Source organism: Somniosus microcephalus, chromosome 15 (genome assembly GCF_052327205.1).
Source record: "Somniosus microcephalus isolate GS21.2 chromosome 15, FLI_Smic_1.0, whole genome shotgun sequence".
Taxonomy (NCBI): Eukaryota; Metazoa; Chordata; class Chondrichthyes; order Squaliformes; family Somniosidae; genus Somniosus; species Somniosus microcephalus.
Window position 1 is genome coordinate 99066355 of NC_141001.1, and position 22497 is coordinate 99088851.

A 22497-nucleotide genomic window follows, 5' to 3' on the forward strand; every position below is an offset into this window, starting at 1 on the left:
AAAAATATTCCACTGAGAAGAAAAGGGTGTAAAAGAAAAGACAGCCATCCGTGGCTAAGTAAAGAAATTAAGGATAGTATTCGACTAAAAACAAGGGCATATAAGGTAGCCAAATCTAGTGGGAGGATAGAGGATTGGGAAAACTTTAAAAGACAGCAAAAAATAACAAAAAGATTGATTAAGAAAGGGAAGATAGATTATGAAAGTAAATTAGCAAAAAATATAAAAACAGATAGTAAGAGTTTTTATAGTTATATAAAAAGAAAAAGGGTGGCTAAAGTAAATGTTGGTCCCTTAGAGGATGAGACCGGGAAATTAATGGTGGGAAATATGGAGATGGCAAAAACACTGAATGAATATTTTATCTCAGTCTTTACAGTAGAAGACACTAAGAATATCCCAACACTGGACAAACAGGGGGCTAAAGGGGGGGGAGGAGCTAAACAGGATCAAAATCACTAAGGAAGTGATACTCGGTAAAATAATGGGACTCAAGGCGGATAAATCACCTGGACCTGATGGCTTACATCCTAGGGTCTTGAGGGAAGTGGCAGTAGGGATTGTGGATGCATTGGTAATAATTTTCCAAAACTCCCTGGACTCAGCAAAGGTCCCGGCAGACTGGAAAACTGCTAATGTAACACCCTTATTTAAAAAGGGCAGTAGACAGAAGGCTGGAAACTATAGACCGGTTAGCCTAACATCTGTGGTAGGTAAAATTTTGGAGTCCATTATTAAGGAGACAGTAACAGGACATTTGGATAATCATAATTTAATAGGACAAAGTCAGCATGGTTTTATGAAGGAGAAGTCATGTTTGACAAATTTGCTGGAGCTCTTTGAGGAAGTAACATATAGGGTGGATAAAGGGGAACCAGTGGACGTAGTGTATTTAGGCTTCCAAAAGGCATTTGACAAGGTGCCACACAAAAGATTATTGCTTAAGATAAAAAAATCACAGGATTGGGGGTAATATTCTGGCATGGATAGAGGATTGGCTATCTAACAGAAGGCAGAGAGTTGGGATAAATGGTTCATTCTCAGAATGGCAATCAGTAACTAGTGGTGTTCCGCAGGGGTCAGTGCTGGGTCCCCAACTCTTTACAATCTATATTAACGATTTGGAGGAGGGGACCGAGTGTAACATATCAAAGTTTGCAGATGATACTAAGATGGGAGGGAAAGTAGTGAGTGAGGAGGACATAAAAAACCTGCAAGGGGACATAGACAGGCTAAGTAAGTGGGCAGAGATTTGGCAGATGGAATACAATACTGGAAAGTGTGAGGTTATGCACTTTGGCAGGAAAAATCGTAGAGCAAGTTATTATCTTAATGGCAAGAAACTGGAAAGTACTGAAGTACAAAGGGATCTGGGGGTCCTGGTGCACGAAACTCAAAAGGTTAGTATGCAGGTGCAGCAAGTGATTAAGAAGGCCAATGGAATGTTGGCTTTCATTGCTAGGGGGATAGAATATAAAAATAGGGACGTATTGCTTCAGTTGTACAAGGTATTGGTGAGACCGCACCTGGAATACTGCGTACAGTTTTGGTGTCCATACTTAAGAAAAGACATACTTGCTCTCGAGTCAGTACAAAGAAGGTTCACTCGGTTAATCCCGGGGATGAGGGGATGGACATATGAGGAGAGGTTGAGTAGATTGGGACTCTACTCATTGGAGTTCAGAAGAATGAGAGGCGATCTTATTGAAACATATAAGATTGTGAAGGGGTTGGATCGGGTGGATGCGGGGAGGATGTTCCCGATGATGGGTGAAACTAGAACTAGGGGGCATAGTCTTAGAATAAGGGGCTGCTCTTTCAAAACTGAGATGAGGAGGAACTACTTCACTCAGAGGGTGGTAGGTCCATGGAATATGCTGCCCCAAAAAGCTGTAGAAGCTACATCATTACATAAATTTAAAACAGAAATAGACAGTTTCCTAGAAGTAAAGGGAATTAAGGGTTACGGGGAGCGGGCAGGAATTTGGACATGAGTCTAGGTTCGGATCGGTCATGGCCCTGTGGGTAGCGGAGCGGGCCCAGGGGCCGTGTAGCCTGATCCTGCTCCTATTTCGTGTGTCTAATTCTGTTAGATTCAGGAGATGGTTCTGTGATAGTGGATTGGCGGTTAGGATCAGATCAGCCATGATCTTATTAAATGGCGGAGCAGGCTCGAGGGGCCGATTGGCCTACTCCTGCTCCTATTTCTTATGTTCTTATGTTCTAACCTTCTGAGACTGAGAGGCGAGGATGCTACCAACTGAGCCACAGCTGACAAAATGATAAATCCTTTTAAGAGTCGCAAAGAATGAGAGCCCTATATTTTTAGGCATATAAACTGGTAGCATGCAATGCTTCCTTACCCCACACTGTCTGTAGTGAAGCTTATTTGGAATCAATGTGCATTGTATCTTACTGCTTTACCCCAAAATGTATTTTGCACTGGGTGACCTGCTTTATCACTGCCAGAGATCAGGATCTGATGGATATTGGCACTACACATAGTTACTAATTCGTTCAACAGTCACAAAGCTCCCACCATTTCTCATTCAGTCCACAACAAGCAGGAAAGATGTCAAGGGGCACCTCAAAGCCTGGTGCATAACTGAACCCAAGATGAAGGGGTGCTTCGTTCCAAGATCATGTTCGACTGATTTGGCACCAATTCAACCATATGACTGCTGGAAATTTCCGTCAAAGCCAAAATTGGTTTTGCAGCTTAAGTCACTCAATTCAGATTAGCAAGCTAGGAATCACTAGCCGTGAAAATAAGTTGTGTGCACACGTCAACTTACAAAACCAGAAAATGCTGACCAACAGCTTCAAATTAACTGGCACAGCTCCCCCCCACCCTCCCCCAATCGCATTTCCCTAAAAAAGAAAGCTGACAAATTAAGGATGGCCCTGCTTATGACGTGCAAGCAGTTACTTGGGCTTTGTAACTTAAGCAGTGGGCATGCACAGCATTCCTTTCCTTGCACTGGGGTGGGAAGGGCGAACGCCTCCATTTTAAAACTGCCATCTTTGTTTTCAAATCCCTCCATGGCCTCGTCCCTCCCTATCTCTGCAATCTCCTTCAGCCCTACAATCCTCCAAGATCCTCCACTAATTCTGGCCTCTTGAGCATCCCCGATTTTAATCGGCCCACCATTGGTGACCGTGGCTTCATCTGCCGAAGCCCCAAGCTCTGGAATTTCCTCCCTAAACCTCTCCGCCTCACTGTCTCTCTTTCCCCCTTTAAAACGCTCCTTAAAACCTACCACTTCGAACAAGCTTTTGGCCATCTGCCCTAATTTATCCTTATGTGGCTCGGTGTCAAATTTTGTTGTATAATACTCCTGTGAAGCAACTTGAAATGATTTACTGTGTTAAAGGCACTATATTTGTTGTTGCTGAGTACATGAAACTTGAAGGAGCCAGTACAAATGTTGCAGGCAGAAAATTGGCAATGCGTTTCCAACAGAGTTCAGGAAAACGCTCCTAAATGATGTTGCAATTTCACATTAAAAATTATGAAATCGGGTCTAGGTTATATATTTTAATATTTCATAATAGATGCTTAATCTTCTGGGGAAAAAAACAAGCCAAGTGTTTAACATCAGGCCATCAAGAGTTACCGCAACAGTCACTCTCCCAATTCCAACCCCACTCACTCCCAAGTCAGAGAGGCATTCTACCCACTCCGGACCCATTCCAGAGACACTGTACCCCAAAACGTCCAAGTCTTTCAGAGTGACACCCTCTCCTCCTTCAATTTAAGCCGACACACTCGTCTCCCTCTACCCCCACATTCAAGCTGGTACTCCTTTCCCCCCTCCAACTCCTCAGTTCAAGCTGGAGCTATTCCACCCCTAGTTATTATTGGTACTCTTGCCCACCCCACCCACTCCCACTCCTCAGTTCATTCCGGCACTCTTGCACCCCATTCTCCGGTTAATTCTGGCATTCTTCTTCCTCCCCACCCCAAATGCCCAGTTTCTGCCCCCGTCTCCCCAAAGCACTACTGCTAGCTTCTGCTCCCTGCCCTCTCCCGCTCATTGCCAGACATTTCCTCCCTTCCCATTTCCCCCTTCTTTTATCCCCTCTATTGCCATCTATTTCTCCAGTAGTTTTCCCCTTAGCACCATTCCCAGTCGAATCACGTTGCTAACGGGAGTGATTCTGAAAACTGGATCCTCTAGGTGGAAAGTCTTGTTCTTGCCAGAATTCCCATCTACAGTAAGCAGTCGTCAGAATCGCTTCCATTAGCAGCGCCATGGGGAAGGGGTGCAATACATGGCCATTTCTGACAGCCATCCCTGGCACACAGAGTAACCCCCAAAACACTGAGCGTTGGCATGATTGGTAGGTTTGTGAATGGGTAGTGAATTTGTCTGAAATTCCTCTCCACTATTTTAACAGAGCCAATAACCTGTGCAAATAAATAGGCCAATGGTTCCACTAAAATGAGCGAGAAGGTCAGATGAACATCGGTATGCCAACAATCAATACCATAACTTCTGAGCCACTGGGCTGGATTTTCATTGAGTGGTCGGGTAGGAGGCGGGACTAAAACTTTAGGGGTTGTAGTCCCGCCTCCATCGAGTTGTAGCCAACCCACGCGATTTTGACTTGATTGACCTTGTTGAGCCCACCCAGCAGGCCAATTAAGGGCCACCCGGCAATAGGTGACGTCACAGATTGATATTTCATCTGTCAAAATGTCTTGACAGATGAAGTATCAGCGTTTGACAGCTGTTTGAAGCTGTCAAACACTGACAATCTGTACTCCAAGTTAATTCCTTCCTCTCAGGATGATTTAGAGATCTCTCCGGAACAGAAAGCTGAATGCTGCAATTTTTGACAGATCGCAGCCATTCTGCTTTCTGTGCCAGTGAGATGAGGGACTCCAGAGACCTGAAGGAAGGAAGGGTGTAAAAGGTAAGTAAAACTTCTTTAAACACACCAAACACACTTACCTCTGCGCTCATGCACCCATCACTCACCTGAACACCGGACATCTCAACCCCTCCAAGCCCTTCAGCCCGACTCGCTAACTTGGCATGGTTTGGAGCCGTTGGGAATCCCACACGTCAAGCTTCAAAATAGGGATTAGGCTAAAAACTGCCTGTTAACAGGCAGTTAATTGGCGCTAATCCCCTTCCCGCCTTGGGGAGGTGGGTCCCAGTGCGGGTCGGGTACCCGCCTCCTTTGAAACTGGCATGGAGGCGGGTTAGGGCCCCCCTATTTTGGGATTTTAACCCCCCCACACGCCTCCAATCCCACCTCCACGGCCCAATGGAAATCCTGCCCACTGTCTCTAGGTACGGAGCTGTGGTGCAGGTAGAAGTGTCTACTTTCTCAAGGGAGGTTGCTCTTTCTCCTCAGCGCCCGTCCCCACCCACCAGCTCTCCAAATCTCAGCTCAGATTGTGACAATGACGTTGATTCAAAGAACAGAAAAAAAATCACTGGAGTAAAAATTCATGATGCGTGGAAAAACTAAGCCCTGCTTTACTTTTGCAGCCACTTTGATGAGCACTGGAACAGTATGTTTCACAGCCTTTACAGTGCTTCAATTACCTGGAAGAACTCGGGGATAAGAAAAGACCATCCCAGTCCAGTTTCTCTTCTGGGACCCAATCTAACAACTTCATATTTTTTCTCAAAACCATAGGATCTGTCAAATTCCCTTCACAGTCTTTGCTTGATTTGGTGGCAATATGCTTCGTGCAGCTCTTAGACGGGGGAAAAAAAATTCTTCATAAGTTTGGCTTGTTTTTGCCGATGAGCACAATCCCTTGCTTCTCCTATCCACGTTCAACTCATCAATTCCCTTAATTATTTTCAAGTTTAGGTCCTGTGCGCTTTTATGTTATTTTTTGTTATTTCCAGTTAAAATATATCTGTAAAATTAATGATCTACCTCATTACAACAGTGACTACACTTCAAAAGGACTTAATTGTCTGTAAATCGCTTCGGGGCATCCCAAGGTCACGAAAGGCGCTATTTAAATGCAAGCCTTGTGGCTCAGCTCATTTGTTTGATCCTGTAAGCACTGCCACTGATGTCATGAGAGCACGGTGATCCAAATAAAAAATCTAAGTTCATATCTTGCTTGGCACTGCACATAACTGACATTCAAGTTTTAAGAAGGTGGCAAGAATGACAATTTTTATTTTTAATGGAACCATCTGCAGATGGGTAAATACACCCACTCTATAAGGAAGGAATGATAAGAACAAGCTTGCATTTATATAATAGCCTCTCTCATCCTCAGAATGTCCCAAGGCACGTCAAGACCAATCAATTAATGTTTGAAGCGCAGTCACTGTTGTCATGCAAGAAAATACTGCAGCCAATTTGAGCACAGCAAGGTCCTTCAAACAGCACATGAGTGAAATGACCAACTAAGCGGCTTTTAGCAGTGCTGGTGGAGGGATGAATATTGGCCAGAACTTCCTGCCCTTTCACAACGAGTGCCCTGGGATCTTTAACGTCCACCTGAGCTGGCAGACGAGTTCTCGGTTTAACGTCACATCTGAAAGAAGGCATGTCCAACAATGCAGCGCTCCTTCAGTACTCCACCCAAGCGTCAGCCTAGCTCATGTCCATAGTGGGTGCTTGAACCTTCTGAATGGCAGGGCAAGTGTGTTACCCAACTGAGCCAAGGCGATGCCAAGAACAAAAACATTCGATAGTAATTCAGAATGCACTAATCATGGTCATGTAGTGCTTGACATGTAATGTCAGAAATTAAACATTTAAGACTAAACTGCTCAGTTGGCATCTCTACCAAATATACTCAGTACACACAGCAGGAAATCTCAGTAGGAATAAAACTGCAATTAAAGCCCTTCAAAGAGACATATTGCAGATTTCCTATTTTAATATTTACTCTTTTTATGTGCAAAGCTTAGGACATGTGACTTGAAATTGGTTTTCCTGCACTCCACTCGCATTTCCACAAAGTTCATTTGCTTGGTAATGTGTCGTGCCTGACAGGTATTATTATGGTAGGAACATACTTGGTACTTACTGCGATTAAGGTTTGGGCACTGTATTATATATCCATTAGGCATCAAGATGATTTTGACATCTTGCAGAATGCCCTAAAAAAAGAAAGAACCATAAATTAGGGGAAAATGAGCATAAGTCACAGCGTGACACAAATTTAAAACATTAGTATTCATGTGGCTGGAGTCACTCACAAACGGCTGGAATAATTTCTGAGAGAACCGTCAGACGTTTCAGGAATACATTTTGGTTCACAGTACGAGAGCAATGTCTGCCATGGTGTGTTTAGTTAAGTCGGGCAACGATAATTAGCCTCATTGAAGGCTTTTGTCCATTTTTAAAATCAAAATATAGTACCCTAGCACTCATTGTAAGGTTCCATATTATAGCTCTCCTTATTAATACATACGATTAGTTGGCAGGCCTCTGCATCAGGTTCCAATTAGGTTTGGGACATTCACATTTCATTAACGTGTGCCAAGGTCAGAGTGCAATCATTGTGTCAAAAGCACAATGAACATTTGATGATGTGAATGATTCAATCATTAATTGAGAAACTTTTACAGACTCGTTTATTCATTCACTGAACAAAAGTTAACAAGCTATTGCAAAATACCGTTATTAAGCATAAAATGAATATCACCAGTTATCAGTCAGGTTTAATTCAAGTCTATTCCAGATGTTTGATATACATATTGGAGAGAGTTAATTGAGATCTTCCACAGTTGTTGTTCAAGGTATATATTTTTAAAATTTTCATTTTGCTTACAGATCTTTGTGCTGCATGTTGCAAATCAAAATTACTGTAGTGTGTGTGGTAAACCACTGTTACACCTGTCTGTGCCTGTATGTGTATTCCACTAGGTACAGGTCTGGACATGCCTCGGCTGACTCCTCCCACTATTCCAGGTATATAAGTGACTACCTCCCAGTCCCTTAGTATTCTGGACGGGTCGACCACTCGAGACAAGACCTTCATTCTTTAGTTAATAAAAGCCTGATTGTTACTCGCTCAACCTCAGTCTTTTGAGTAATTGATGGCGCATCAATTTTATTAACTAAATTTTTTATAATGGAGAAGATCCTCACACCAGCATGCCTGGACCTGAACAGTCGGGAAGCGGACGCTTCCACCAAGTTTGCTCACTGGCTCACGTGCTTCGAGACATTCCTGACTGCCTCCACTGCGGTCGAAACGGATGCGGACAAACTGTCTGTCCTGATCTCCAAGGTGAACCACCGAGTGTACTCAGTCATCCGGGACGCGACCTCGTACACAGCCGCCCTCCAGCTCCTCAAGACCCAGTACACGCGCCCTGTGAACGAAGTATACGCTAGGCACCTTCTGGGGAGTCGCAAGCAACAACCTGGGGAATCGACTGAGGAATACCTCCAAGCACTGTCCGTGCTTGGCCGGGCCTGTGGGTGTAAGGCGGTAACGCCCACTAAGTACACGGAGGAACTGATCCGGGATGCCTTCGTAGCGGGCCACAGGTCCAACTACACCCGACAGCGACTGCTGGAGCAGAGTGACCTCACCCTCGACAAAGCCTCCGACATCGCACTAACGCTGGACGCAGCCTTCCGGGGCATGGATGCCTACTCCTCTGCACCGTGGACGCCGCGGGGAACGACAACCTGGGACACGGTAGGACAGCCCCATAGCACCGTGCCACCCCAGCCACAGCCCAACAACGGCCCAACTACCGCAGCAGTGTCCCAAAGCCAGACAGCAGTATCCCAAGGCCAGAAATGCTACTTCTGTGGCCAGGCCAAACACCCCAGAGCGCGCTGCCCGGCGAAGAATGCGACCTGCTCGGGCTGCGGGAAAAAGGGACACTACGCCAGCGTCTGCAAGGCCAAAGCCACCCCGAACACCAGCAGCGCCGCGTGTGGGCCGTGCGAGCCGCCATCTTGGGCCACCAACAGCGCTGCGTGTGGGCCGTGCGGGCCGCCATCTTGGGCCTCCCCAGCCATGTGCGAACCACCGCAGCAGCAGCCATCTTGGACGACTCCAGCCACATGGGAATCATGGACGCCGCCATCTTGGACACCAGCCGGGACGCAGCAGACCGCCAACCCCCCCCCCATCTGATACCCGCAGTGACACACCGACCCCTACGCTGGCCTCTGTGACGCTGGACCAAACGAGACCGCACCAACTAGCTCGGTCCAAAATGGACGTTAAGGTAAACGGCCATGCAATAAACTGCCTTTTTGACTCCGGGAGCACAGAGAGCTTCATCCACCCTGACACGGTGCGGCGTTGCTCTCTCCCAGTCCTGCCTGCGCACCAGCGGATTTCTATGGCCTCCGAGTCCCAGTCAGCGGACATTGGCGGCTACTGCGTGGTGACACTAGTAGTAGACGGGACTGTATTCAATCATTTTAAACTCCTGGTCCTGCCCGACCTCTGTGCTGCCGCTCTACTGGGGTTGGATTTCCAGTGCCACCTCAAAAGCGTTACGATGGCGTACGGTGGCCCCCTCCCCCCACTCACAGTCCGCAGCCAGCAGCCTCCAAATTGCCCGCCGCGCACCAGGTGCAACCTCTCCACACTCAGAGTCACCCCCCCCCCCCACTGTTTGCTAACCTCACCCCCGACTGTAAGCCCATCGCCACAAAGAGCAGGCGATACAGTGCCGGGGACAGGGTTTTCATCAAAACCGAAGTGGAACGGCTCCTGAAGGAGGGGATTATTGAGGGCAGCTCCAGCCCCTGGCGAGCCCAGGTTGTGGTCGTTAAGACCGGCGAGAAACAACACCTGGTCATCGACTACAGCCAAACAATAAACCGCTACACCCTGCTGGACGCCTACCCACTCCCCCGCATAGCTGACATGGTCAACCAGATCGCGCAGTACCGCGTCTTTTCGACCACTGACCTGAAATCAGCGTACCACCAGCTCCCCATCAGCCCTGAAGACCGCCAGTATACTGCTTTTGAGGCAAACGGCCGCCTCTATCACTTCCTTAGGGTTCCCTTCGGCGTTACCAACGGGGTCTCCGTCTTCCAAAGGGAGATGGACCGGATGGTCGATCAAAACGAGCTGCAGGCCACTTTCCCTTACCTAGATAATGTGACCATCTGCGGCCATGACTTGCAGGACCATGACGCAAACCTCGAGAAATTCCTCCGCACCGCCCAACTCCTGAACCTGACATATAACAAGGAGAAGTGCATATTCCGCACAAACCGCCTCGCCATCCTTGGCTGTGTTGTGGAACACGGGGTCATCGGTCCCGACCCGGACCGGATGCGTCCCCTTATGGAACTCCCACTGCCCCACTGCCTAAAAGCTCTGAAGAGGTGCCTAGGGTTTTTTTCCTACTACGCTCAGTGGGTCCCCTACTATGCAGACAAAGCCCGTCCGCTGATCAAGTCCACCTCTTTTCCCGTGACGGCAGAGGCCCGCTTAGCCTTCCACCGTATCAAGGAAGACATTGCCAAAGCCACCATGCACGCAGTGGACGAGTCCATCCCCTTCCAGGTGGAAAGCGATGCGTCCGACTTCGCTCTGGCCGCCACCCTTAATCAGGCGGGGAGACCTGTGGCATTCTTCTCACGAACCCTCCAGGGCCCGGAGACCAGACACTCCGCGGTCGAGAAGGAGGCCCAGGCTATTGTGGAGGCTGTGCGTCATTGGAGGCACTACCTGGCCGGAAAACGATTTACCCTGCTCACTGACCAGCGTTCAGTTGCTTTTATGTTCAACAACAAGCAGAGGGGCAAAATCAAAAATGACAAGATCTTGAGGTGGAGAATCGAACTTTCCACCTACAATTACGAGATCTTGTACCGGCCTGGGAAGCTCAATGAACCCCCAGATGCCCTATCGCGTGCCTGTATGTGTATTCCACTAGGTACAGGTCTGGACATGCCTCGGCTGACTCCTCCCACTATTCCAGGTATATAAGTGACTACCTCCCAGTCCCTTAGTATTCTGGACGGGTCGACCACTCGAGACAAGACCTTCATTCTTTAGTTAATAAAAGCCTGATTGTTACTCGCTCAACCTCAGTCTTTTGAGTAATTGATGGCGCATCAGTGTGGCAGTACCACCGGTTGTACCTTACATAAAGACACATAATTCCCTTTAACTTACCTTACTGTATGTTTAACTTACCCTTTGGGGCCATTGCCCTTTTAACTTACCTGTTGGGGCCATTGCCCCTTTAAGACGCGCCCTAACGTCACGTCACGTACGACGTGACGTGCGTGCGGCGGCTGCCGGCCCGACTCGGCCTTCCAGGACGGCCGCCGGCACAGCCCGGCCTAGCGTCTTCGGCCGCATCGGCCAGCCGACGCGATCTTCCGCTCCCGCGGCAAGCACCGGCTCAGCCTGGCCTCCAGCTCCCGCTCCCGCGACTTCGGCCTCAACGGCCAGCGACGCGCATCACGTGATGCCCTAAGCGCGGGAAACGCGAACGTGATGACGTCACAACACAAACGTGATGATGTCATCACGCTCTCCACAGGACTGCGAACTCAGTCCTCGTGGCGTCCCTGCTGGGGAAAGACCTACACCACGGTGCTCCTACAGTCAGCCATCTTACTTGCTACCTTACCTGTTGTATTTAACCTGTTCCTGTAAATAAACAACTTATTTATAGTTCGTCGAAGTCTAACTCGATTATTTAGTGCCGATGCACACGAACCGCTACAGTAGCATCAAACCGGGCCAGACACCATCAGAATTTGTTCAACAGGGGTTGTTGGAGGCCGCTCAGAAAACTGCCCAGGAAATATTAACATTTTTTTGGGGGGCGGGACCATGAGGAGCAGGAGTGTTCCTCCTAGGCCCAGAAAAAAAATCCAGCCTGCGGCCAGCCCACCCGAGGCCCACCCCATCGCTCCCCTGACCCCGCCCACCCACAGGCTCCAACTGTCTACCAGCTCAATGTGGGGGCTGGTCGATTTCCTGCACTCGTACCACCGGCGAGTGACATGCAAATGAGGGCAGGGCCTCAAGCTCGCTCAGGCCTCACGCCAGCAAGAATGGGCAAGGCTGCAGGAACCCTCCGCCCACCCCCTTCTCCGACTGAAGTTAAAGTCGGGCCTATGATGTCCATAGATTTAAATTTGTGAAACAGCAAAACCCAAATCAGGTGTTACACAAATATGAAAAGTAAGGCAGGAACGACTGGATAAGAGAGGACCACGCGGGACAGATGGCTTCGGAGGCTTTCAATTAAGCGCACCTCACATTTGGCTATAACGTGCAGTTTTCTTTCCCCAAAGAGGGAAATAAGCCAACTCAGATCCTGCGAGTTACATCCACAGTTTCAAAAACAGCACTACCTACTGTGGTAGATCTTTTTTAAAAAAGTTACATTTTCTACATAACCTGCAAACTTAAAATAAGTGAATAGTCGCATAAAATATGAATGCAGTCATCTTGTAATTACTGAAAATCTACTGTATGATTCAGTTCAAGGTTTAAGTTGAAGTAAGCGTTTTCAAAATGTAACTGTATAACAGCTGCGAGGATCGATGAATATTAATGTGAAATGAAGATTGGAACACTATGGGCTGATAACATGACCCCGGTGCAGCTACACTGGGATCACTGCACAGGGGGCACTGTGCGCTTTGGGGGCAAGAGGTTGGTCTCGCCTGATAATGCAGATCAGTCCATTTAGAAATCCTCACAGGGCTTCCAACGCTTAATACAGGACATACTAGGAATGCCACAAGATCAGGGGCGAAGATTTCCTGTTTTCACAGCTAGTGCCTGCCCACGGTGCGTTTCCGACTTGGATGAAAAGCAGTTGGGATCAGATCAGCCCCATTCATCAATCGGGTGCTGGAAGCCCTATGGCAAAGGGTGACTCTATTCAAAGCAGAAGGTCATCCTTCAGTAGTCAAAAACAGAGCGTCATGGATGGAGGTAACAAAGTGCATCAATCCAGTCTTGCCTGTGGCCTGATCCTGGGAGGTGGCAAGAAAGAAATTATACGGCCTACAAAAGCGAAGTGCGCAAATATATGAGAACATCTTAAATCGGGCAGGCTTGTGAAACCACGGCCGAGGGAGATTGCAGGAAACTTTGCCGAAAGTTCACGGGGTAGAATTTTGTCCAGACCAGTTTTTGGGCCCACACCCAGCGATGCACAGGCAGCACGCGCACGAGCCAAGAGACCAGAGGCCGGCATGAGCTTGGGCCTTGGGCTTAGTTAGCATTTTGCGTGCGAGCTGCTGGCGCCTGTCGTGTCTCCACAAGCAGCTCGCCCACTGCAGCTCACGAATGTCGGGTCTCACTGGCCGCAGCCCAAAAGGTAAGTCCCGGGGGGTGGGGGGAGGGTTTCGAGCCGTCTATGATGGGGGGGGGGGGGGGGGCGCGGCCGCCACTTGCTCCACCTGGCACCACAGGAAGCTAGCTGCTGAAGAACACTGAGCTGGGCAGGCCTGATTTCTGCCCTGGTCATCAGAAACAAATTTTGCAGAGGTCCTCCAACAAGCGTTAGGCCCCTAATTAACATAGGCTTAACACCGGTGGCCACCCAGGACATCTAAAAAAGTAGGTCCAACAAATTTAGAAGTATGCTGAACGCCTGCACAGATTGGCCGCAGGCCGTCCCACTACCGCTAAATTGGTCACCGTTGCGGCAGTTTTACACCCGAAAAACTGGCACAATGCACACCAGTTTCTCAATGCAGAGTCATGATTATGTTCTTACTTGGAGCTGTGTAATGTCAAGGTGCTGACTTTGGCATCCATAAAATCTGGCAAGTAACAAGCATCAAGTACGATGCCAGCAGAAGGTGCTGCATGTTCACATACTCACATAAAGGTGGCTATTCCTCTTGTACTGCTTGTAGGAGATGGCTGCACACAACAGGGGAGGCAGTATGAGCAGAGGAGGGGGTGCAGGTGTGGTCAAGAAAGTGGTGTCCTTTGACCCCCGAGTGAGGTGAGGGCAAGCAAGATTATGGGTGCGGAGGCAATAAAATCAATTGGACGGAGGGTGGATTAGATGTTTTCCCCAAACTCATATCCAGTACCTTTGCTTTTCATTCCTTATTCACTCCCTCACACAAAAGGAAGACATTGCACCATTTCAGTGTAACACTCGGTGTCCAGCCAGGTGAAGCAATGTCTCAAGGGATGTCTCACAGCAACCATTTTAAAGTAAGTTCTGCCCCTTGGCGGCATCATCCGAAAACACAGCGCCAGTTTCCACATGTACGCTGATGACACCCAGCTCTACCTCACTACCACTTCTCTCGACCCCTCCACGGTCTCTAAATTGTCAGACTGCTTGTCCGACATCCAGTTCTGGATGAGCAGAAATTTTCTCCAATTAAACAAACATTGGGAAAACCAAAGCCATTGTTTTCGGTCCCCACCACAAACTCCGTTCCCGAGCCACTGACTCCATCGCTCTCCCTAACATCTGTCTGAGGCTGAACCACACTGTTCGCAACCTTGGTGTCATATTTGACCCTGAAATGAGCATCCGACCACATACCCGCAGCATAACTAAGGCCGCCTATTTCCACCTCCGTAAACATCGCCCGTCTCCGCCCTTACCTCAGCTCATCCGCTGCTGAAACCCTCATCCATGCCTTTCTAACCTCGACTTGACTATTCCAACACACTCCTGGCTGGCCTCCCGCATTCTAACCTACGTAAACCTGAGGTCATCCAAAACTCAGCTGCCCGTGTCCTAACTCGCACCAAGTCCCTGTGCTTGCTGACCTACATTGGCTCCCAGTTAAGCAACGCCTCGATTTCAAAATTCTTATCCTTGTTTTCAAATCCCTCCACGGCCTCGCCCCTCCCTATCTCTAATCTCCTTCAGCCCCGAACCCCAGCCCCCGGAGATATCTGAGCGGCTTTAACTCTGCCCTCTTGAGCATCCAATAATAATCACTCAACCATTGGTGGCTGTGCCTTCTGTTGCCTGGGCCCCAAGCTCTGGAATTCCCTCCCTAAACCTCTCCGCCTCTCTTTCCTCATTTAAGGTGCTCCTTAAAACCTACCCCTTTGACCAAGCTTTTGGTCACCTGCCCTAATTTCTCCTTATGTGGCTCGGTGTCAAATTTTGTGTCCTGTTATACTACTGTGCAGCGCCTTGGGATATTTTACTACGTTAAAGGCGCTATATAAATACAAATTGCTGTTGTTGTTCTGCTCCTCCAGTTGCTCACGGAGGAGGAGGAGGAGGTGACAAAGCCCAGTACACATCCTCAGGCAAACGTCTCACCACCTCTCCTGCAGCATGCACCATCACTGTTGAGGGGTGGGAATGGTCATTGGTGAAGCACAGAACACAAATTAAGAGGAGCAAATGCAGGTGCAATGCACCAGACGCAACCTGACAGTGAATGCCAGCAAGGCAGACTCCTGTAGATTGCGGTCTACGTCAGAGGGGTATCCCGAGGGACTTCTTCAGCTGCTGAGCCTGCTTAGAAATGCACTGATGTTGATCTTTACAGAGTCATTTGAAGTGTGCTAAGCGACCTGTATTTGGGAACATCCAAGGGACAGGCCACAACCCACATCTGTGCAGTGCTGCAGGGCCACCTGAGTGAGCTACAGACAGAATGATGGGGGTCCAATCCAAGGCAAGAGAGCAAGCTCCCCTGCTCCTCCTGGCCCACAAGCAGTGCTGTAAAGGCACTTAGCTTCTCCCCGAAGCTGTCCTCACCTCCCTTAAGCTGCCGGGTTTCTCCAAGGCCTGGGAAACCCGGCCGGCCAGCGTTCAACCTGCAAATCATGTTAAATCTGAGGCTGCCTGCCAGCCTCATTATAATATTTAAATTGCCAACCCGCCTCCTGGGAACGGGTAGACTGCCTGCCGCCCCCCCCCCCCCCCCGTTCTGCCTCCATTAAACCCAGAAGTGGGTGGGCTGGGGTAGGTTTTGAGATTTTTAACATCTCACCCAACCCCTACCTGTTTTGGAGGGGGGGGGGGGGGTTAAAATTCACCCCAGCATGTTGAAGAGTCAGCTATCACAAAGGGATTGAACAATCTCGTTACTACACACCAGTCAGTTCAACATGGATCTGCAGGCAGCCTGAGAAAGAGTGCCCAAGAGCAGGGAGCTGAAAGGAGCTGGCAAGAACACCACCAGCGCAACACCACAACCGAATCTCTTTGCCACCCCACTCAAAATTGCTGAAAATGTCCGTCCAAACATATTCACAGAATCACAGAATCCCCACAGTGCAGATAGAGGCCATTTCGGCCCATCGAGCCTGCACCGACACATATCCCACCCTATCCCCGTAACCCCACGTATTTAATCCCCTAACACTAAGGGTCAATTTATCATAGCCAAATCAACCTAACCCGCACATCTTTGGACTGTGGGAGGAAACCGGAGCACCCGGAGGAAACCCACGCAGACATGGGGAGAATGTGCAAACTCCACACAGACAGTCGCCCGAGGCTGGATTTGAACCCGGGTCCCTGGCGCTGTGAGGCAACAGTGCTAACCACTATGCCACCGTGCCCCCCTTTGGCTCATGCAGCCTCTGGATCATTTGCTCGGGTGCCCTGCAGTCATGAACCGTCCTTGTACAAAGAGGTAGTGGGCCCCCTCTATCCCTGCAAGACAATGACACCCAGCAGCCATTCACTTTGTTTCTCCACCCACTTGGGAACACTTTGAAAGAGCAATTAGGAAACTGAAGATACACACCACATGCTTTCACCAAGGGACAGTGCCAAGGCAAAATACACCTGAACCATGCACTAAAGGGTTAATAAAAGATGTTATGACCAATGAAGGTTGATGTGACCAATGGCAGAGCGGGTTCGAGGGGCAATATGGCCAACTCCCGCTCCAATTTCTTATGTTCTTATACTGGAATGTGGCCTGCTAATTCTTTTGGGAAGAGGTACGTTCAGGTTTTTGGGGAGAAATAATGTGGTTTTCATGGGTGTTGATGTGCAGTTCAACCCAATCACAGGGGTAGCAGGCAGATATGGAGAGAATTGTTGAGCGATGGACGTATAAAACATCTAACTAAAAGGTTCTTGTTCGAACGGAGCTACTTGTTGTACAGGCAATTCCATCAGTCCCATGTTTGGCCTCGTCATCATCAACTTCTGTATGTTGTTGTCTTTCATCTCCTTACTACTCCATGGTTAGGTCGCTTTACAGGGCAAAGCTGTACATAGGAACAGGAGTCGGCCATTTAGCCCCTCGAGCCTGTTCTGCCATTCAATGAGATCATGGCTGATCTGTGACCTAACTCCATATACCCGCCCTTGCCCCACATCCCTTAATAACTTTGGTTGACAAAAATCTATCAAGCTCAGATTTAAAATTAACTGACTTCGCATCAATTGACATTTGTGGAAGGGTGTTCCAAACTTCTACCATCCTTTCCGTGTAGACGTGTTTCCTAATTTCACTCATGAAAGGTCTGGCTCTAATTTTTAGATGATGTCCCCCTATCCTCGACTCCCCAACTAGTGGAAATAGTTTCTCTCTATCTACCCCATCAGTTCCCCTTAATATCTTGAAAACTTTGATCAAATCACCCTTTAACCTTCTAAATTCCAAGGAATACAACCCTAGTTTATGTAATCTCTCTGACGTGATTTCAGCCTTGAAGTCCGGGTATCATTCTGGTAAACCTACACTGCACTCCCTCCAAGGCCAATATATCCTTCCTATGGAGTGGTGCTCAGAATTGAACACAGTACTCCAGGTGTGATCTAACCAGGGCCTTGTATAGTTGCAGCAGAACTTCTACCCCCTTGTATTCTAGTCCTCTAGATATAAAGCCCAGCATTCCATTGGTCTTTTTCATTATTTTCTGTGCCTGTCCATGACCTTTTAATGATCCATGTACATCGATTCCCAAAGTCTCTTTGGACCTCCACTGTTTCTAGCTTTTCACCATTTAGAAAGCACTCTGATCTATCCTTTTCTGGTCCAAAGTGGATGATCTCATACTTACATAGAAACATAGAAGATAGGAGCAGGAGTAGGCCATTTGGCCCTTCGAGCCTGCTCCGCCATTCAACGAGATCATGGCTGATCATCCAAACCCGGTCCCTACACCGACAACCATCCCACCCAAGCCGTAACCCCGTAACCCCACGTATTTAATCCCCCCTAATACTAAGGGCCAATTTTTATCATGGCCAATCAACCTAACCCGCACATCTTTGGACTGTGGGAGGAAACCGGAGCACCCGGAGGAAACCCACGCAAACACGGGGAGAATGTGCAAACTCCACACAGACAGTCGCCCGAGGCCGGATTCGAACCCGGGTCCCTGGCGCTGTGAGGCAACAGTGCTAACCACTATGCCACCGTGCCTACATTGAAATCCATTTCCCACAGTTTTGCCCATTCACTTAATCTATCAATATCTCTTTGTAATTTTATGCTTCCTTCTACACTCCTTACAATGTCACCTATCTTTGTGTCATCGGCAAACTTGGATATGTGGCTCTCTATCCCATCATCTAATTCGTTAATAAATATGGTGAATAGTTGAGGCCCCAACACAGGACTGTAAGAAACATGTAATCCTAAAGAAAGTTGCAAGTTATAAGGTACTTAATGATTCCGTAGGAAATAGATCTGCGAACCCACTGGCTTATTGCCCAGAAAGAATTCCAATCACATCAGATAAGAACAGAGCGAGGCCTTAGGTCAACACAAGAACAAGCAGGCCTCCCAAACAGACATAGCAAGTCTGATAAGGGAGACAGGGAATCAGTCAGTCGAAGAAGCAAATCACTCTTAACCATAATAAAACATTTAACACAAAAAGATAAGAAATAACTGAATTCCAGCTCAGAGAATAAGATGGTCAGGAAGTACCTTTGCCCTGGTAATAAAAGTCATGAGGTGAATGAAAAATGTTACACATCTGTGATCCAGCCCACCAAAATAAGATATAAAAATACCAGAGAGAGAGAGAGAGAGAGAGAGAGAGAGAGAGAGAGAGAGAAGCTGGCTGTTAGGGAGAACGGGCTTCCTCAGAGTGGATGAAATGCTAGATTCGGCTCAACGCTCTGATCAGGCTCGACCCCCGAGGTGCTGGCTGGCAGCCTGCCTAACAACTCCGACAGCTCAAGGAGAGACCGTTGTTGCAGACAGAGACATGCGTCAACATTCATCGACCCCTGTCCGTCCACCATCCATCCGCCCGGTCACTTTGTTCCGTCCGCTCCGTCGTGGGGCCTTAGATTGTTCTCATCTGTCACGGGTTGTATGTCTACTGTATCTATTTCAATCGCATGTAGCAGAATCTGATTATGCTTAAACTCCGAAGACCCTTTGGGTGACCTGTGTTCCAAATCTCACAGGACACTGCAGACGATAATATTGGGCCAGAACTTCGGGTCCCCACGGGTGAGTACGCGCTGGGTACTCACACGTCGGCCCAACGAAAGTGCTGGTTTCGTGCATGCACTGCGCATGCGCGGGAAACCGGAACTTCCGTTCCCTTAAAGAAAGGGGTTCACAGGTCGAACGCGTGCGCCGGAGAGGCAGCACGTACGCCTGGAACTTTCGTTTTTTTTTGCAGGTTTCTCCAGGAGGGTAAGTCTCCAGGAGCTACGCTTTTAAAAAGCAGTCGCAAGGCCTGCTTTTAACAAGGTAAGTGGTGAATTAAGTAAAATTAAAACATTTTTTCCACAGGTTTATTATTTTTAAATACTTTAAAGAAAGGCAAGTTTATTTTTAGCCCCATTAGAAACTGTAATTAATTTTTTCAAAAATTTAAATTATTGTTTAAAATAGTTATTTTATGTAACTTATAGTTATTTTAAAAATGTGATTTAAAAAAAAAAATTATTTGAAGTTTGAGTTATGTTTTGGGGTTGAATTGTATTCATAGGTTTGACAGGTCTTCCCGTCAAATCTATGAATACAGATTCCCTGCTACCATTGGCTCTCCATGGCCCATGTGATCCCAGGGGACGCTTCGAACTAACTGCGCCCTTGGGATACGCAAGCACTGCGCGCCGGCAGTTGGAGCAGGCCCAGGATTGGAATCCCACGCGGGCCCACAGCACAACGGCCGGTGCGCAAGGTAAGTGCAGGTCGGGGGCTTGCGTCCACGGGAAGCCCCCGACCCAAATTTCTGGGCCAATATCAGAGACCTTGCTGGGCTGCACTAATACTCTCTGATGCGTCCGAGCAACAGACTTGCTGCTCAAACTGGCAAAATATGTCTTCCATTGTGACCCTTTCAGATGCCCGAGCTGCATTTTACTGCTCCTCAGGCCTTGTTCTTGGGTGGCACAGTGGTGCCCGAGCTACAGGACATATTCTTGGCCCTCCAGTAGCTATTTCTGCAATCTTCTTGGCCCTTCAAATAAAGCTGGCACCGTCGGCTGCAGCAATATGAAGTAGTTTTGGGAGCTGCCAGGAAACAAGCATTCACATGCATAATTTTATTCAAAGAATGGTAACCCATTTTATTCATGAAGAGAGTTGAATGTACAGCCACGAGTGCAGTAAATTAAGCCCTGGAAATCCTACAACACTGTTGACGGAAAGCTTTTCTTGTTGCTGACTGCTTTCCAGAGGAAAATTGATGAAATCATTGACCTTGACAAACATTGATCTGATGTTACTGATCTGCTTGCTGCTAGGGTGCACTGGAAATTGGGACGTGTGACCAAGATCTCTTGCCTAGTTAGACCTGGTTGGAACAAGCGGCATAAAAATTCAACACAGTTGTAGACCTGATTTTTTTTAAAACAAAATGCACAAAAAGAATTTGCCTTTAATAACTGAAATAAGTACATAAGAACACAAGAAATAGGAGCAGGTGTAGGCCATTCGGCCACTTGAGCCTGCTCCGCCATTCAGTAAGATCATGGCTGATCTTCTACCTCAACTCCACTTTCCTGCACTGACCCCATATCCCTTGGTTCCCTTAATATCCAAAAATCTATTGATCTCTGTCTTAAATATACTCAACGACCGAGCCTCCACAGCTATCTGGGGTAGAGAATTCCAAAGATTCATCACCCTCTGAGTGAAGAAATTTCTCCTCATCTCAGTCCTAAATAGCCGACCCCTTATTCTGAGTTCTAGACTCCCCAGCCAGGGGAAACATCCTCCCTGCATCTACTCTGTCAAGCCCTGTAAGAATTTTGTATGTTTCAAAGAGATCACCTCTCATTCTTCTAAACGCTAGAGAATATCGGCCTAGTCTACTCAATCTCTCCTCATAGGACAATCCCCCCCCCCCCCCCATCCCATCCCAGGAACCAGTCTGGTGAAACTTGGTTGCACTCCCTCTATGGCAAATATATCCTTCCTTAGGTAAGGAGACCAAACCTGTACACAATACTCCAGGTGTGGTCTCACCAGGGCCCTATATAATTGCAGTAAGATGTCTTTACTCTTGTACTCAAATCCTCTTGGAATAAAGGCCAACGTACCATTTGCTTTCCTTATTGCTTGCTGTATCTGCATATTAACTTTGTGAATCGTGTACAAGGACATCAAGGTCCCTCTAAACACTCACATTCCCCAATCTCCCACCATTTAAAAAATACTCTGCTTTTCTATTTTTCCTACCAAAGTGAATAACTTCACATTTCTCCACATTATATTCCATTTGCCATGTTCTTGCCCACTCACTTAGCCTGTCTATATCCACTTGAAGCCTCTTTGCATCCTCCTCACAACTTGCATTCCCACCTAGCTTTGTATCATCAGCAAACTTGGATATATTACATTTGGTCCCCTCATCCAAATCATTGATAGATTGTGAATAGTTGAGGCCCGAGCACTGATCCTTGCGGTACCCCACTAGTTACAGCCTGCCAACCCGAAAATGACCCGTTTATTCCTACTCTCTCTTTTCTTTCTGTAAGAAATCGTGAATTGGAAGAAATAACGAGACGGAAAAGTCTCTTAGATTGGTGTTGGAATAACTGGATGGACGCTTAGAATTTGCTGATGTTCTTGGTTCCCTGCGGATGTTATAACATTCTGCACTGTGGCGGTGACCTTGTTTCCAGACTAGCTGTCTGCTGTTCGTGTGCTAGAAAGGTTGTTAACCGTATCTTTGATAATCTACCCTAGGCCCACCCCTAAAACGAGAGTAAAAGAGATATCTAAAGAGCTTTTAGCATAGATGGTGAAGGGAAAGGAAGCGCTGTTCGTGCACGCCAGCCGTCTGTCCAATCAGGGCCGAAACCAGCTGCTTGTCACGGTTGTATGTCTACTGTGTCTATCTTGATTGCGTGTTGTACTTAACCAAAACTGCCGCCCTTTAATAAAAAGCCTTACAACTCCTAAGACCCTTTGGGTAATCTGTGTGTGACCTGTGATCCAAAGCTTACAGTGGTGTCAGAAGTGGAATCAGAGTTGGGAGTTGTAAGGTTCCGGTTGTGGGGACTGGAGGGACTTTGTCGCGCGTGATCATCACTGAAGACTAAGTAGAAGACTCCCTGGAAGAAGCGAGAGGGAGAGAGTGGCGATAGGTAAAACCAGAGATACAATGGCGTTGGCATATCATCCAGAACAGCTAGTAGACAGCCTGACAGAAAAAGTCGTCAC

The 22497-nt window shown here is 47.8% G+C and overlaps 1 protein-coding gene across 1 annotated transcript in view; it reads right to left on the reverse strand.

Annotated features, from left to right (window-relative positions):
• The window catches only part of LOC147107099 (protein kinase C-binding protein NELL1-like), a 974256-nt gene that overhangs the window by 844620 nt on the left and 107139 nt on the right, over window positions 1–22497 (reverse strand). Inside the window, exon 6 of the mRNA XM_086008154.1 lies at window positions 7019–7091. Within this exon, the coding sequence (XP_085864280.1) occupies window positions 7019–7091 (73 nt within the window). The remainder of the gene's footprint in view (window positions 1–7018; window positions 7092–22497) is intronic.